The sequence below is a fragment of the Ranitomeya variabilis genome, chromosome 5 (genome assembly GCF_051348905.1).
Source record: "Ranitomeya variabilis isolate aRanVar5 chromosome 5, aRanVar5.hap1, whole genome shotgun sequence".
Lineage (NCBI taxonomy): Eukaryota > Metazoa > Chordata > Amphibia > Anura > Dendrobatidae > Ranitomeya > Ranitomeya variabilis.
Genome location: NC_135236.1, coordinates 643,059,758 through 643,072,642, shown reverse-complemented (window position 1 = coordinate 643,072,642; position 12,885 = coordinate 643,059,758). Strand labels below are relative to the sequence as shown.

At 43.1% G+C, this 12,885-nt stretch overlaps 1 protein-coding gene across 2 annotated transcripts in view; it reads left to right on the top strand.

Annotated features, from left to right (window-relative positions):
• MGAT4B (alpha-1,3-mannosyl-glycoprotein 4-beta-N-acetylglucosaminyltransferase B) overlaps positions 1-12,885 on the top strand; it is a 381,341-nt gene that overhangs the window by 309,684 nt on the left and 58,772 nt on the right. For both annotated transcript variants that reach the window (XM_077266297.1, XM_077266298.1), the window contains exons 10-11: positions 6,736-6,843; positions 7,327-7,520. In XM_077266297.1, coding sequence (XP_077122412.1) covers positions 6,736-6,843; positions 7,327-7,520 — 302 coding nt within the window. The remainder of the gene's footprint in view (positions 1-6,735; positions 6,844-7,326; positions 7,521-12,885) is intronic.

The window sequence follows — 12,885 nt, the reverse complement described above, 5'->3', positions numbered from 1 at the left end:
TGATCACTCTTACGTTTTCGTGAAATATCTAATTTTTTCATACCTTGTCCAAGGCATTGCACTATTTAACGCTTTTCAGCAGCAGAGAGATCCTTTTTATTTCCCATATTGCTTGAAACCTGTGACCTGCATAATAATGTGGAACATCATTTTTGAGTAGTTTTCCTTTAATTAGAATCACCTGGAAAACTAATTATCACATGTGTTTAAGATTGATTTCAGTGATTCATTGAGCCCTGAGACACAATACCATCCACGAGTTTATTTGAAAAACAAAACAATTAAATCTTTATGACACTTAAATCCAATTTGCATAATAATTTGGAACACAGTGTAATACTTTCAAGTGTGTGCATTTTTATTGCCCCCATTACATTTTTTTAATTCCCCTTTATTTGCATTTATTCTTTCCCAAACTGGTGCCCTTTGTTAATATGGCCACAAGGCACTTCACTTCACACTTACTTCCCAAGTTATTATTATTATTATTATTATTATTATTTATTGTTATAGCGCCATTTATTCCATGGCGCTTTACATGTGAGGAGGGGTATACATAATAAAAACAAGTACAATAATCTTAAACAATACAAGTCATAACTGGTACAGGAGGAGTGAGGACCCTGCCCGCGAAGGCTCACAATCTACAAGGGATGGGTGAGAATACAGTAGGTGAGGATCGAGCTGGTCATGCAGCGGTTTGGTTGATCGGTGGTTACGGAAGTTCCGGCACAGCTGGGTGTGCATGTGCGCCGATACTCCTACCCACCCCTGTTGCCGAAGGCATCTGGACGGAGCCATGTGTGACACCTGATGTCACAGAAAGTATTTTCCTGACACATATCGCTACTATGAGCATGTAAATATAAACCACCTTATACACACAGAACATACAGACCTCCCGAGGAAGCCGGCGCAAAACGCTCGTTGGCTTTTTGATGGACACAGGCACTATGCACTTTATGAGTGAGCAACCATTAATCTTCACTTGTGCCACCATTTGTCTTATAGCAATGTATATACTCTCTTTCTGCCATACTATGTGATTGAATTTGCGTTGTTTGGGTGCATGCATACGGATTTCTTTACATGGAATTGGCCATAATTAGTCAAGTATGCTGGACTCTTGAACGCTACATTTCTCACATGCAGAATTTTTACATCGCTTTACATGAATATCCTTGTAAGGCTTTTAGATTACTTATTGCTTTTTACTAGCATTGATGTTTTAGGCTAATGAGTTGCTCCTGAACCATTAGTTGCAAATTCCATGTTTGCACTGTCATAATGTTTGTCTTTCCACCGTTATTGAAACTGTTTACTAATTTTTCAAATCATAATGAAACCTTTTAATAAGCTTAATAACATTTTTAATGCTAACACAAATTAGGTTTCTACATCCATTTTTTTTATATTATCGTTGGGGTATATAGGCTGCATTTTTTCTATCATTGTCTCAATTGCATTGGGGGTTCCCATGTGGACTATGGTTCCCATTATTGTCTATAAATGTAGCAAATTCTATGCACCCTCTTGATCAGCAGGTTACACTATATCCTATACATGCCATCAATTCTAATACTTTTTTAACACTGAAATGTGGAAGCCCAGAACAGATTTACTGTCCAGTAGTGACTTCATAACCAAAATGTAGGCAGATCATCCTGGCAGCGACTGCCTATTTTTTCCTTCTTCTACAAGGGTTGGAGCAGGAAGGAGATGCTGAACAGGAACTTCTTGGCCTGGGTTCAATGTCATAGTGTCTCATTTTCTCTTTGTATGCCACTGGTGTGAAAATATGCAAAAATTAAAAAAATGGTTGTGTTGTATGCACAAAGAAAAAACGAAAAGGAGATTTTGTTGCATTATAGGAGACCACATCTTTCTATGTGGAGCCATCCAACTTCTCCCCAGTAAGAACCGATTTTTGCTTGGGAATTTGCAACAATCTGGGTAGTCCCTTCATGGTGTATGCAAAGTTACTTTTGATAAAAGGTAAGACAGCTGGAAGAGGTATAAGGAGGAGTATAAAATGAATACTAGTTAACCTTGGGTAACCCAAAATTAGGACGCTATTTCTTCCTGACTGTTAGAGGTGAAGTCCCTTCTTGAACCCAAGTACCCATCAGACTGTGTCATTCTTCAACTTCTTCACCTACATTCTGTATCTGAACATTTTACGGTTTCTGTTAAAACCAATTTCTATAGAAGACGTTTTGACGCAGGTCTTAAAGTAAAGAACCCTTTTCATAGCTTGAGATTGAATCTATTTCCTGCGTTTCCTGTGGTCGCTCTTGTGTCTAGAGGTTACCTAAAAGTCATTGGCTTCTACAACGCAGTAGGTGTGATGTAGTGATATCAAGCCTCCTCTGTTAAGGTTCAGATGACACAGGTGAGTGGTCATATTCAGTTGTATCTGCTTCCTATAAACACAGATAAAGTTGGGGGAGGGACTGTCACACTGGATCTGGGGTGGTTGGGAGGCATGGAATGGACAATCACAACATTTTGTCTGAAGATTGTCCCAGGCACTTCATTGTATAGTGATGTGTGTACCTGTCCTTGTTTTTTATTTTTTTAGAGACAGGCATGTTTTGTTATGAGGCATTCATAAGTGAACTTCAAAGATCCTCTAATGGAGTTTGCTGCTATACAAGTTACATACTTGGTACAGTTGAAAAAAGACACGTCCATCATGTTCATCTGAGGGATGGTAAAGGGAATGGGTTTTAAGTGCACATCTGTAATGCATGATTCAGTCTGCCCTAAAGTCAAAACAGCACCCACATGCCTTCTGAGGTTTATTATAGGAGTAACAGTTAAGGCCCCGTCTCACTTAGCGACGCTAAAGCGATCCCGACAACGATACGCCCTGTCAGGGATCGTTGCTGCGTCGCTATGTGGTCGCTGGTGAGATGTCAAACAGTGAGATCTCCAACGTTCGCAGCTGCGATCTCACTGTTTGACATCTCACCAGCGACCTGTAGCGACCTGTACAACGATGTCACATGGGAGCTATTATGACGATTCAGTGTCTGAGTCGTCAACGAGGTCGTTGGTAAGGTGTCAAACACAGCGATGTGTGCTACCCAGCGGGACCTCAACGATCAAAAAAAGGTCCAGGCCATTCCGACACGACCAGCGATCTCACAGCAGGGGCCTGGTCGCTGCTACGTGTCACACATAGCGAGATCGCTACTGAGGTCGCTGTTGCATCACAAAACTTGTGACTCAGCAGCGATCTCGCTAGCGATCTCGCTTAGTGAGACGGGAGCTTTACTGTTCCTAAGCCATTGTTATTTTATCGTATTTGCCAAAGGGAGGAACACTAAGCTCATTTTGACAGAAGTCTCCTAAAGGAGGTCCCTTGCTGACAAAGTAAGGGCATATGTGAGGTTTCCAGCTCTGCTGAGTAGTCCAGCAAATCTCCATTTCTAGAATCACCGGGACCATTCCAGGAGTTTCTGAAAGTTATTGGCTGAGTGACAGAATGTGGGCACCTGGAAAGTTCTTCTGGTAGTCTGGGAGGTATCCTCTTTTTCTAAGAATATCTGATATTTCAATAGTGTTTGGGATATTCTTGGCTGTGTGAGAAAGTGCAGGTGCGTGTATCCATGACTGTATGAAGGTGTAGTCACCTCGGAGGTATTCCAGCTCTTCTGGTAGTACAGGAGATGTCAATTTTTTCAGTAGTCTCCTTGATGTTCCTGGCAGTATTATTGTGTATGGGCATCAGGTAGGTTTACCAGCTTTTTTTTGGAAGTTTTGGGGATTTTCAGCTTTTCCTGGAGCTTCTTTTATATCTCAAGAGAGTTTTCAAGCAAGCATTTCCATATTGCATCGCTTTTGTCTGGTTTACTTTATGACTAACACAAGATTTAAAGGAGGTTTACTACAGTCCATTATGTTTGAAGTTGGATGTTGGTTGGGCCTATGAGGTGAATGACTGACCATTTTGTGTTTTTTTGGTTTTTTTTGTGGGATAAAGTTGCAATGTGTAAATGTAAAAGTCTAAAAAGACTCCAAGCGTTTTGCATCTTTGTGTTTATCGGTAGAACATTTGCCTTATTTTGTTACCATAGTGTTTTGGGAATGCTAACGTACCGGTGGTGGACGATGTAATTTGTAAAGTACTGTTTTTATTTGTTGATATGATTTGTATATTACATCTTCTCTTTTACACTTGTAATCAGTGTACTTTGTCTTAAAAATGATACACATGTGTTAATTAGTCCTTCTTCACGTCTGTTCATACCATATGTGTTTATAATCCAGGAACCGGACCTAGTTTCTGTTGGCAAAGCAGCAATGTAATGAAAGTAGCTAATTTTCTTAGCACATAAGAGAATCATTCACGGAAAAACATTTGCATTATCCTGTTCATATGGAAAATAAATGTGTTAAATACATGATGCGTGTTGTCTCCATTTTTATAGCTTTGAAGCACTGGTAGCTGAAGCTTTGATAGATCTGTTCCAAATGATATGTCCACAAGGCAAGCCTCTGATCACCTAGTCAGTGTGATTCTGGAGTCCTTGGCTCCTCACACTCATATATTGGGTCTGTACACCCCCCAATCCCGGCCCAAAAAAATGTAAATGCCTAATATTATATTGGGGTAGTCCAGTTACAAGACGTTCTAGTAACTTATGCAAGTTATAGATGTCCTTCACATCTGAACAGCTGCAAGCAAAGGTCCCAATTCCGGGTTTGTGCCCACACAGTACAGCATTTCTTGTGTTGGCTCATGGTTAGCGTTGTGTGTGATGGAAGCTGGCTGGAGAAGGGGGCTAAGCCATCTACCCTGTCTATCGCCAAGTCACAGAGAAGGGGGCTGGCTTAGCTATGGAAATGAGCAATCTGTTGACTCCATTGCACACACTGCTGATCATGTACCAATAGAGGAAAAACTGTCTTGTGTTAACAAACCGTAAGAAGACCTGCCACAACTGAGGCTTGTAGCTGAAGATCAGAGCACCTTTCCGGGGTGAAGCATATTAATTTTATTCACTTACCGGTACATAGCACTATTAATTCCACAGCACGTTACCGATATTACCATCACTGCCCTGTTGGGTCTCACAATCCAGATTCCCTATCAGTCTGTCTTTGGAGTGTGGAAGTAATCTGGAGAACCCGGGGGAAACCCACACAATCATGGAGAGAAGATACAAACTCCTTACAGATGTTATCCTTGGTGTCCAGCCACCACCTTGCTTCCCATATTGGTAATTTACATAATTTGCTAATTTAAGCTCATGTAATTACAATTTCTTTAGTTAGCCAACCATTTTTTGCATCAGTTTTTGATGATGAGCTGCTCTTTTTGCCGTCCACCTGTGACCATAAACCAAGTCTCCCAACCATAAAAGCAAAGTTCATTTTTTTTATTCTTCACTGTTCATCTTTTGTATGTTAGCCCTATATTAATTTACAATAAGAATGTGTTTTATCACAGCCTATGGATCTGAGTGTCTCTTTATGGAAGAAATAAAGACTGTATTTTAACAATAAATCCTAACTTCGAATTGTTCCTTCAGATATGAAAAAAAACAAACCACTGTGTCTTGTACCATTTATCTTGTGTATAACCTGAAATTGCTGGAGTCTTTGATGTAGCTCTCGTGGGGGGACCGGCACAACGTTTTTTGCTCAACTGTGCATAGAACCTTATTTGCAAAACCATGTGGAAAAAAGTACAAATTGTCTCACCTGTAAAGAAGAAAAAAAACTTTCTGGCTAGTGAAACCCCTTGGAGGTGGCTACCCTATAAGTCTATGCTGGACACTTTAGTGAGCCTTGCAGCATGAGTAAGGGTATTTTCACACACAGTCTTTTTCTTATGGATTCCACTTGGACCCCTCCTGGAAAAGTGTTTCAAGAAATGCACATCGCTGTGAGCATGTTCAGTCTTTTGCTACTTCTTTAACCACGTCAAGGTTCTAGAATCATGACGCATTTAAAAACAGTAACATGTTCACTCTTCGGGCGACTTTGTTTAAAACCCACTCGTTCTTTGTAGCAGAAGCAGAAAACGTAGGCTCTACCGCCACAAAATACAATGACAAAACCGCCGGCGGAGCCGCTTAGCGAAAAATACCACCGGCTGTGACTCCGTCAATGTCTTAAGGATGTGTGCTAATAATTTAAGGCCAACATCATTATTGACCAAGACAGAATCCCATTTGCAGATGTCTGTTTCAAAGCAATCAGTATAGAGCAGGGTTGGACTGGCGGTATGAGACACTCCTTGACCCAGTCTAGGGGGAGGGACTGGTTTTTCTTAAGCTGAGCTGATTATGAAGTCTTTTGACCATGCTCCATAACTGCTGATGGTGTCTGCCTTATATATACCGTGAAGAACAAGGTTTGTAAAATTGCTACCCAGTAATTTTTTACGGTTGTCCCCTTCGTAGGGTGACAGGACGAGTATTTTGTGCTTTATGGAACAGATTTGCTTATGTCTGTTTGACTAAAACTAGATCTCCGTGAGATTCATGTTAATATATCTTAACAAGACAAATATGTGACACCAAAAAATTATCACATTGAAGTTCTGTTAATTATGTGTGTCTCGTCTGCGAGCTTTGTGCCATATGGGATGTGGTGTTAGCAATGCTGAATAATGTGGCGGGATGGTGATAACTAGTTTGCTTGCTTTCCTTACACGTTGGCGTTATCTGGCCTAGACATAAGCACAGCCGCCTGCTAATAATGAATGCTTTTCATTTTCAGAAGCACTGCGATAGACAAAAGGCAAACCTGAGGATTCGGTTCAAACCTTCTCTGTTCCAACACGTAGGGACCCACTCTTCTCTGGCAGGAAAAATTCAGAAATTAAAGGTATGGAGAATTTCATGGGTATTTGTTAATATTTGTAAAAGCTGGAGATATGTTAAACTTTTATTACTACTACATATACTATACAAACTTTTACTCTGGTCCACTTGCAGTCTTTTCGTTGAAGAGCTGCAGCGGTGATGTCGCATCCACAGCACTAGTGGCCACTGCAACCAATCACTTGGCTCAGCAGCTCTGACAAAGTAAGTGGCACAAGCTGCTGAGCCTAGTGATTGACTGCCGCACTGTCAACGTGACATCACCGCTGCAGCCAGTCAACAAAGACTGAAGTAGCAATTGAGAGGCATCTTTGGACCAAACAAGAGTGAGTATCAATACATGATCTCTCCTTATGTTGAGAATCTAGTACGGTTCTGTTCATTGTGAAAGCTGATCATTGGATTTCCAGTATTCTCAGTGGAATTGATGATCTGCAGTAAATACATCCTACATTTCTCAGCAGTATAACTTTGTTGTCTCATTCAGGACAAAGACTTTGGGAAGCAAGCTCTTCGAAAGGAACATGTGAATCCAGCCGCTGAAGTCAGCACCAGCCTAAAAACGTACCAACATTTCACCTTGGAGAAGGCTTACCTGAGAGAAGATTTCTTTTGGGCATTCACACCAACGGCAGGAGACTTTGTACGCTTTAGGTTCTTCAAACCTTTACGGATTGAAAGGTTCGTAAATAGCAAAACTTATAGGATATTTGTCCTTCTATATTACCTTTGTTACACTTCATTTATCTGCTAATGTTTCTGGAGTCAAGTCTTACAGAATTAGTATAGTCTTGCACTAAAGAAGCCCATCCAGCTGTATGTGATGACTTTCTTGGTCCAGATTTTCACCTAGGCCACCATTGATTTCCTGAAGAGAAACGATTCAGCACCCTATGAACTACTTGAACGTTTTGGACTCCTATTTGTTTTTTTGACTCTGGAAATAAATGAAAGTTCTGGCTCACAGATTGATTTTGGATGATCAACTTTGAGCAGATTTTCCCTTTGAAAAGAGGACATATTTTAAATAGATTTTAAATATGTGTAAATGAGTCTGTAGGTTTGAGAACTATAGTGATGGCCATGACCAGTGACACTTTTGGCCAGTAGTGTAGACAAGGTCACATAATAGGACAGTCGGCAATATTGATTCTAAAGGCATCCATACACATTAGATCAAAGTCGTTGGAATCTGCTGACCATCGAATGTGTGTGGTGACCTCTCGATTCTTCCCCAACATATGATGTCAGAAATGAGAGAGATCAGGCAGTTGGAATTCCAACGCCCAATCCCTTTGTTTTCAAGAAAAGCCGCCTTCAGAGGTGTCTGACAACAGCTTTCTCCTAGTTGAAAACACATGACCGCTTGGCCAAGCCCAGCACTTGTGTGTGGGTGGCGGGAATAATGGCTGCCTGCCAAAGGAACAGGTGGCCAACGGCCGCCTCAGGTGTATGACCAACTTAAAACCCCTATTCACATTAGGCTGATGGCTAAACCCATCGATATTGATGGATTCAGACTGTAATCCGTGTATGGGCACCTTGGACAATTGATTCTAAAGGGAATCGGGCATCCTGCATGTCCCAGTTTGGACTGCCGATCCTTTTCTTCTCCCTGAAGCAAGTGATCAGTAGACCTATCTGGCTGTGGCTCTCATTGAAGGTACCGGTGAGATCTGAGTGTGAATGGGAGAAGACGGCTGAGAACTCTGCTGGCCGAATAGTCATTCATCCGGCAGCCATCTAATGTGTATGGGGAGATTTAGACTCTGTTTAGATTGGACACTATCTTAGGTTATCGGTTGAACTCTATGGATTCATATCCACCTTCAACCTTAAAAGCTAGGAAACTAGATTACTTTTGAGCTTTGCATCGGAAGTAGACTTTTGGGAGGATTTCCAGATGTGTACCTCCAAAAGACTGCTCCTTCGTGTGACACTGTATAGGTGTATGCTGCCCATAAGCTTCCAAATAAATTTTTAAAAAAGGAAACCATTATGTACCACGCTCTACAGTGTTTTTTTCAGGATGCATCTGCAAAGCACGTTTGATTACAGTATAAAAAAAATGTATACTGTAGTTTACTAGCCGAAAACGACAGTCTGTTGGCACCTTTCCCAGCTCATACGCCAGTCGTGTTCAAATAATGTGATGAGAACTGAACCTACATTGGGTGGACAGGAGTGGATCCCCTCATGGATATATGTTTCTAAATATTTGGTTCAGGAATATAAGTGATTTTACAGAAGATTAGGATGACTGACCTACTGAAACCTATGTTTTCTGCCATGTGTGCCCCATAGGATACATGGCCTTCCCCTGGGGTTACATGCACTGCTCTAATACTGTACGTAGGATACATGGCCTTCCCCTGGGGGTTACATGCACTGCTCTAATACTGTACGTAGGATACATGGCCTTCCCCTGGGGGTTACATGCACTGCTCTAATACTGTAAGTAGGATACATGGCCTTCCCCTGGGGGTTACATGCACTGCTCTAACACTGTACGTAGGATACATGGCCTTCCCCTGGGGTTACATGCACTGCTCTAATACTGTACGTAGGATACATGGCCTTCCCCTGGTGGTTACATGCACTGCTCTAATACTGTACGTAGGATACATGGCCTTCCTCTGGGGGTTACATGCACTGCTCTAATACTGTACGTAGGATACATGGCCTTCCCCTGGGGGTTACATGCACTGCTCTAACACTGTACGTAGGATACATGGCCTTCCCCTGGGGGTTACATGCACTGCTCTAATACTGTACGTAGGATACATGGCCTTCCCCTGGGGGTTACATGCACTGCTCTAATACTGTACGTAGGATACATGGCCTTCCCCTGGGGTTACATGCACTGCTCTAATACTGTACGTAGGATACATGGCCTTCCCCTGGGGGTTACATGCACTGCTCTAATACTGTACGTAGGATACATGGCCTTCCCCTGGGGGTTACATGCACTGCTCTAATACTGTACGTAGGATACATGGCCTTCCCCTGGGGGTTACATGCACTGCTCTAATACTGTACGTAGGATACATGGCCTTCCTCTGGGGGTTACATGCACTGCTCTAATACTGTACGTAGGATACATGGCCTTCCCCTGGGGGTTACATGCACTGCTCTAATACTGTACGTAGGATACATGGCCTTCCCCTGAGGTTACATGCATTGCTCTAATACTGTACGTAGGATACATGGCCTTCCCCTGGGGTTACATGCACTGCTCTAATACTGTACGTAGGATACATGGCCTTCCCCTGGGGTTACATGCACTGCTCTAATACTGTACGTAGGATACATGGCCTTCCTCTGGGGGTTACATGCACTGCTCTAATACTGTACGTAGGATACATGGCCTTCCCCTGGGGGTTACATGCACTGCTCTAATACTGTACGTAGGATACATGGCCTTCCCCTGGGGTTACATGCACTGCTCTAATACTGTACGTAGGATACATGGCCTTCCCCTGGGGTTACATGCACTGCTCTAATACTGTACGTAGGATACATGGCCTTCCCCTGAGGTTACATGTATTGCTCTAATACTGTACGTAGGATACATGGCCTTCCCCTGGGGTTACATGCACTGCTCTAATACTGTACGTAGGATACATGGCCTTCCTCTGGGGGTTACATGCACTGCTCTAATACTGTACGTAGGATACATGGCCTTCCCCTGGGGGTTACATGCACTGCTCTAATACTGTACGTAGGATACATGGCCTTCCCCTGGGGTTACATGCACTGCTCTAATACTGTACGTAGGATACATGGCCTTCCCCTGGGGTTACATGCACTGCTCTAATACTGTACGTAGGATACATGGCCTTCCCCCGGGGTTACATGCACTGCTCTAATACTGTACGTAGGATACATGGCCTTCCTCTGGGGGTTACATGCACTGCTCTAATACTGTACGTAGGATACATGGCCTTCCCCTGAGGTTACATGCATTGCTCTAATACTGTACGTAGGATACATGGCCTTCCCCTGAGGTTACATGCATTGCTCTAATACTGTACGTAGGATACATGGCCTTCCCCTGGGGTTACATGCACTGCTCTAATACTGTACGTAGGATACATGGCCTTCCCCTGGGGTTACATGCACTGCTCTAATACTGTACGTAGGATACATGGCCTTCCCCCGGGGTTACATGCACTGCTCTAATACTGTACGTAGGATACATGGCCTTCCTCTGGGGGTTACATGCACTGCTCTAATACTGTACGTAGGATACATGGCCTTCCCCTGAGGTTACATGCATTGCTCTAATACTGTACGTAGGATACATGGCCTTCCCCTGGGGTTACATGCACTGCTCTAATACTGTACGTAGGATACATGGCCTTCCCCTGGGGTTACATGCACTGCTCTAATACTGTACGTAGGATACATGGCCTTCCCCTGGGGTTACATGCACTGCTCTAATACTGTACGTAGGATACATGGCCTTCCCCTGGGGTTACATGCACTGCTCTAATACTGTACGTAGGATACATGGCCTTCCTCTGGGGGTTACATGCACTGCTCTAATACTGTACGTAGGATACATGGCCTTCCCCTGGGGTTACATGCATTGCTCTAATACTGTACGTAGGATACATGGCCTTCCCCTGGGGGTTACATGCACTGCTCTAATACTGTACGTAGGATACATGGCCTTCCCCTGGGGTTACATGCACTGCTCTAATACTGTACGTAGGATACATGGCCTTCCCCTGGGGTTACATGCACTGCTCTAATACTGTACGTAGGATACATGGCCTTCCCCTGGGGTTACATGCACTGCTCTAATACTGTACGTAGGATACATGGCCTTCCCCTGGGGTTACATGCACTGCTCTAATACTGTACGTAGGATACATGGCCTTCCCCCGGGGTTACATGCACTGCTCTAATACTGTACGTAGGATACATGGCCTTCCCCTGGGGTTACATGCACTGCTCTAATACTGTACGTAGGATACATGGCCTTCCCCTGGTGGTTACATGCACTGCTCTAATACTGTACGTAGGATACATGGCCTTCCTCTGGGGGTTACATGCACTGCTCTAATACTGTACGTAGGATACATGGCCTTCCCCTGAGGTTACATGCATTGCTCTAATACTGTACGTAGGATACATGGCCTTCCCCTGGGGTTACATGCACTGCTCTAATACTGTACGTAGGATACATGGCCTTCCCCTGGGGTTACATGCACTGCTCTAATACTGTACGTAGGATACATGGCCTTCCCCTGGGGTTACATGCACTGCTCTAATACTGTACGTAGGATACATGGCCTTCCCCTGGGGTTACATGCACTGCTCTAATACTGTACGTAGGATACATGGCCTTCCTCTGGGGGTTACATGCACTGCTCTAATACTGTACGTAGGATACATGGCCTTCCCCTGGGGTTACATGCATTGCTCTAATACTGTACGTAGGATACATGGCCTTCCCCTGGGGGTTACATGCACTGCTCTAATACTGTACGTAGGATACATGGCCTTCCCCTGGGGTTACATGCACTGCTCTAATACTGTACGTAGGATACATGGCCTTCCCCCGGGGTTACATGCACTGCTCTAACACTGTGCTGGGTGCAGTACAGAGTATCATCATTGCTTTCATTTATTGAATTCTTGACTTTAAGGCACTAAGAAACTTGTATCGGAAAAACTGTCACATGGTGAAGAATGTGTTTGTTTTATATAAGTACACAAAATGGTTGGTGAAGAAACACAAAAAAATGCCTCTGGTGTTAAACACCCATATTCATATACACCACAAGTGCAAAAGCTAAACCTGACTATTAGAATTCGTCTGTACCAGTGAAGTAAGCGTATTATTCCAGGTGTCAAGCGTTTGGTAAGTGTGAAAATTGCCTGAAATGTTTAAATTAAGTTTTCAGGTTCATCTTGATTTCGCTCAGCAAATGTTTGCACAGCTTTTACAGTATTTATCCCGCTCTACCGACTCTTCTCTTATAACACCTGCCTTAGAATTTAAATAAAGCTGCTTTTAAAGCCTCCTAAAGGCCAA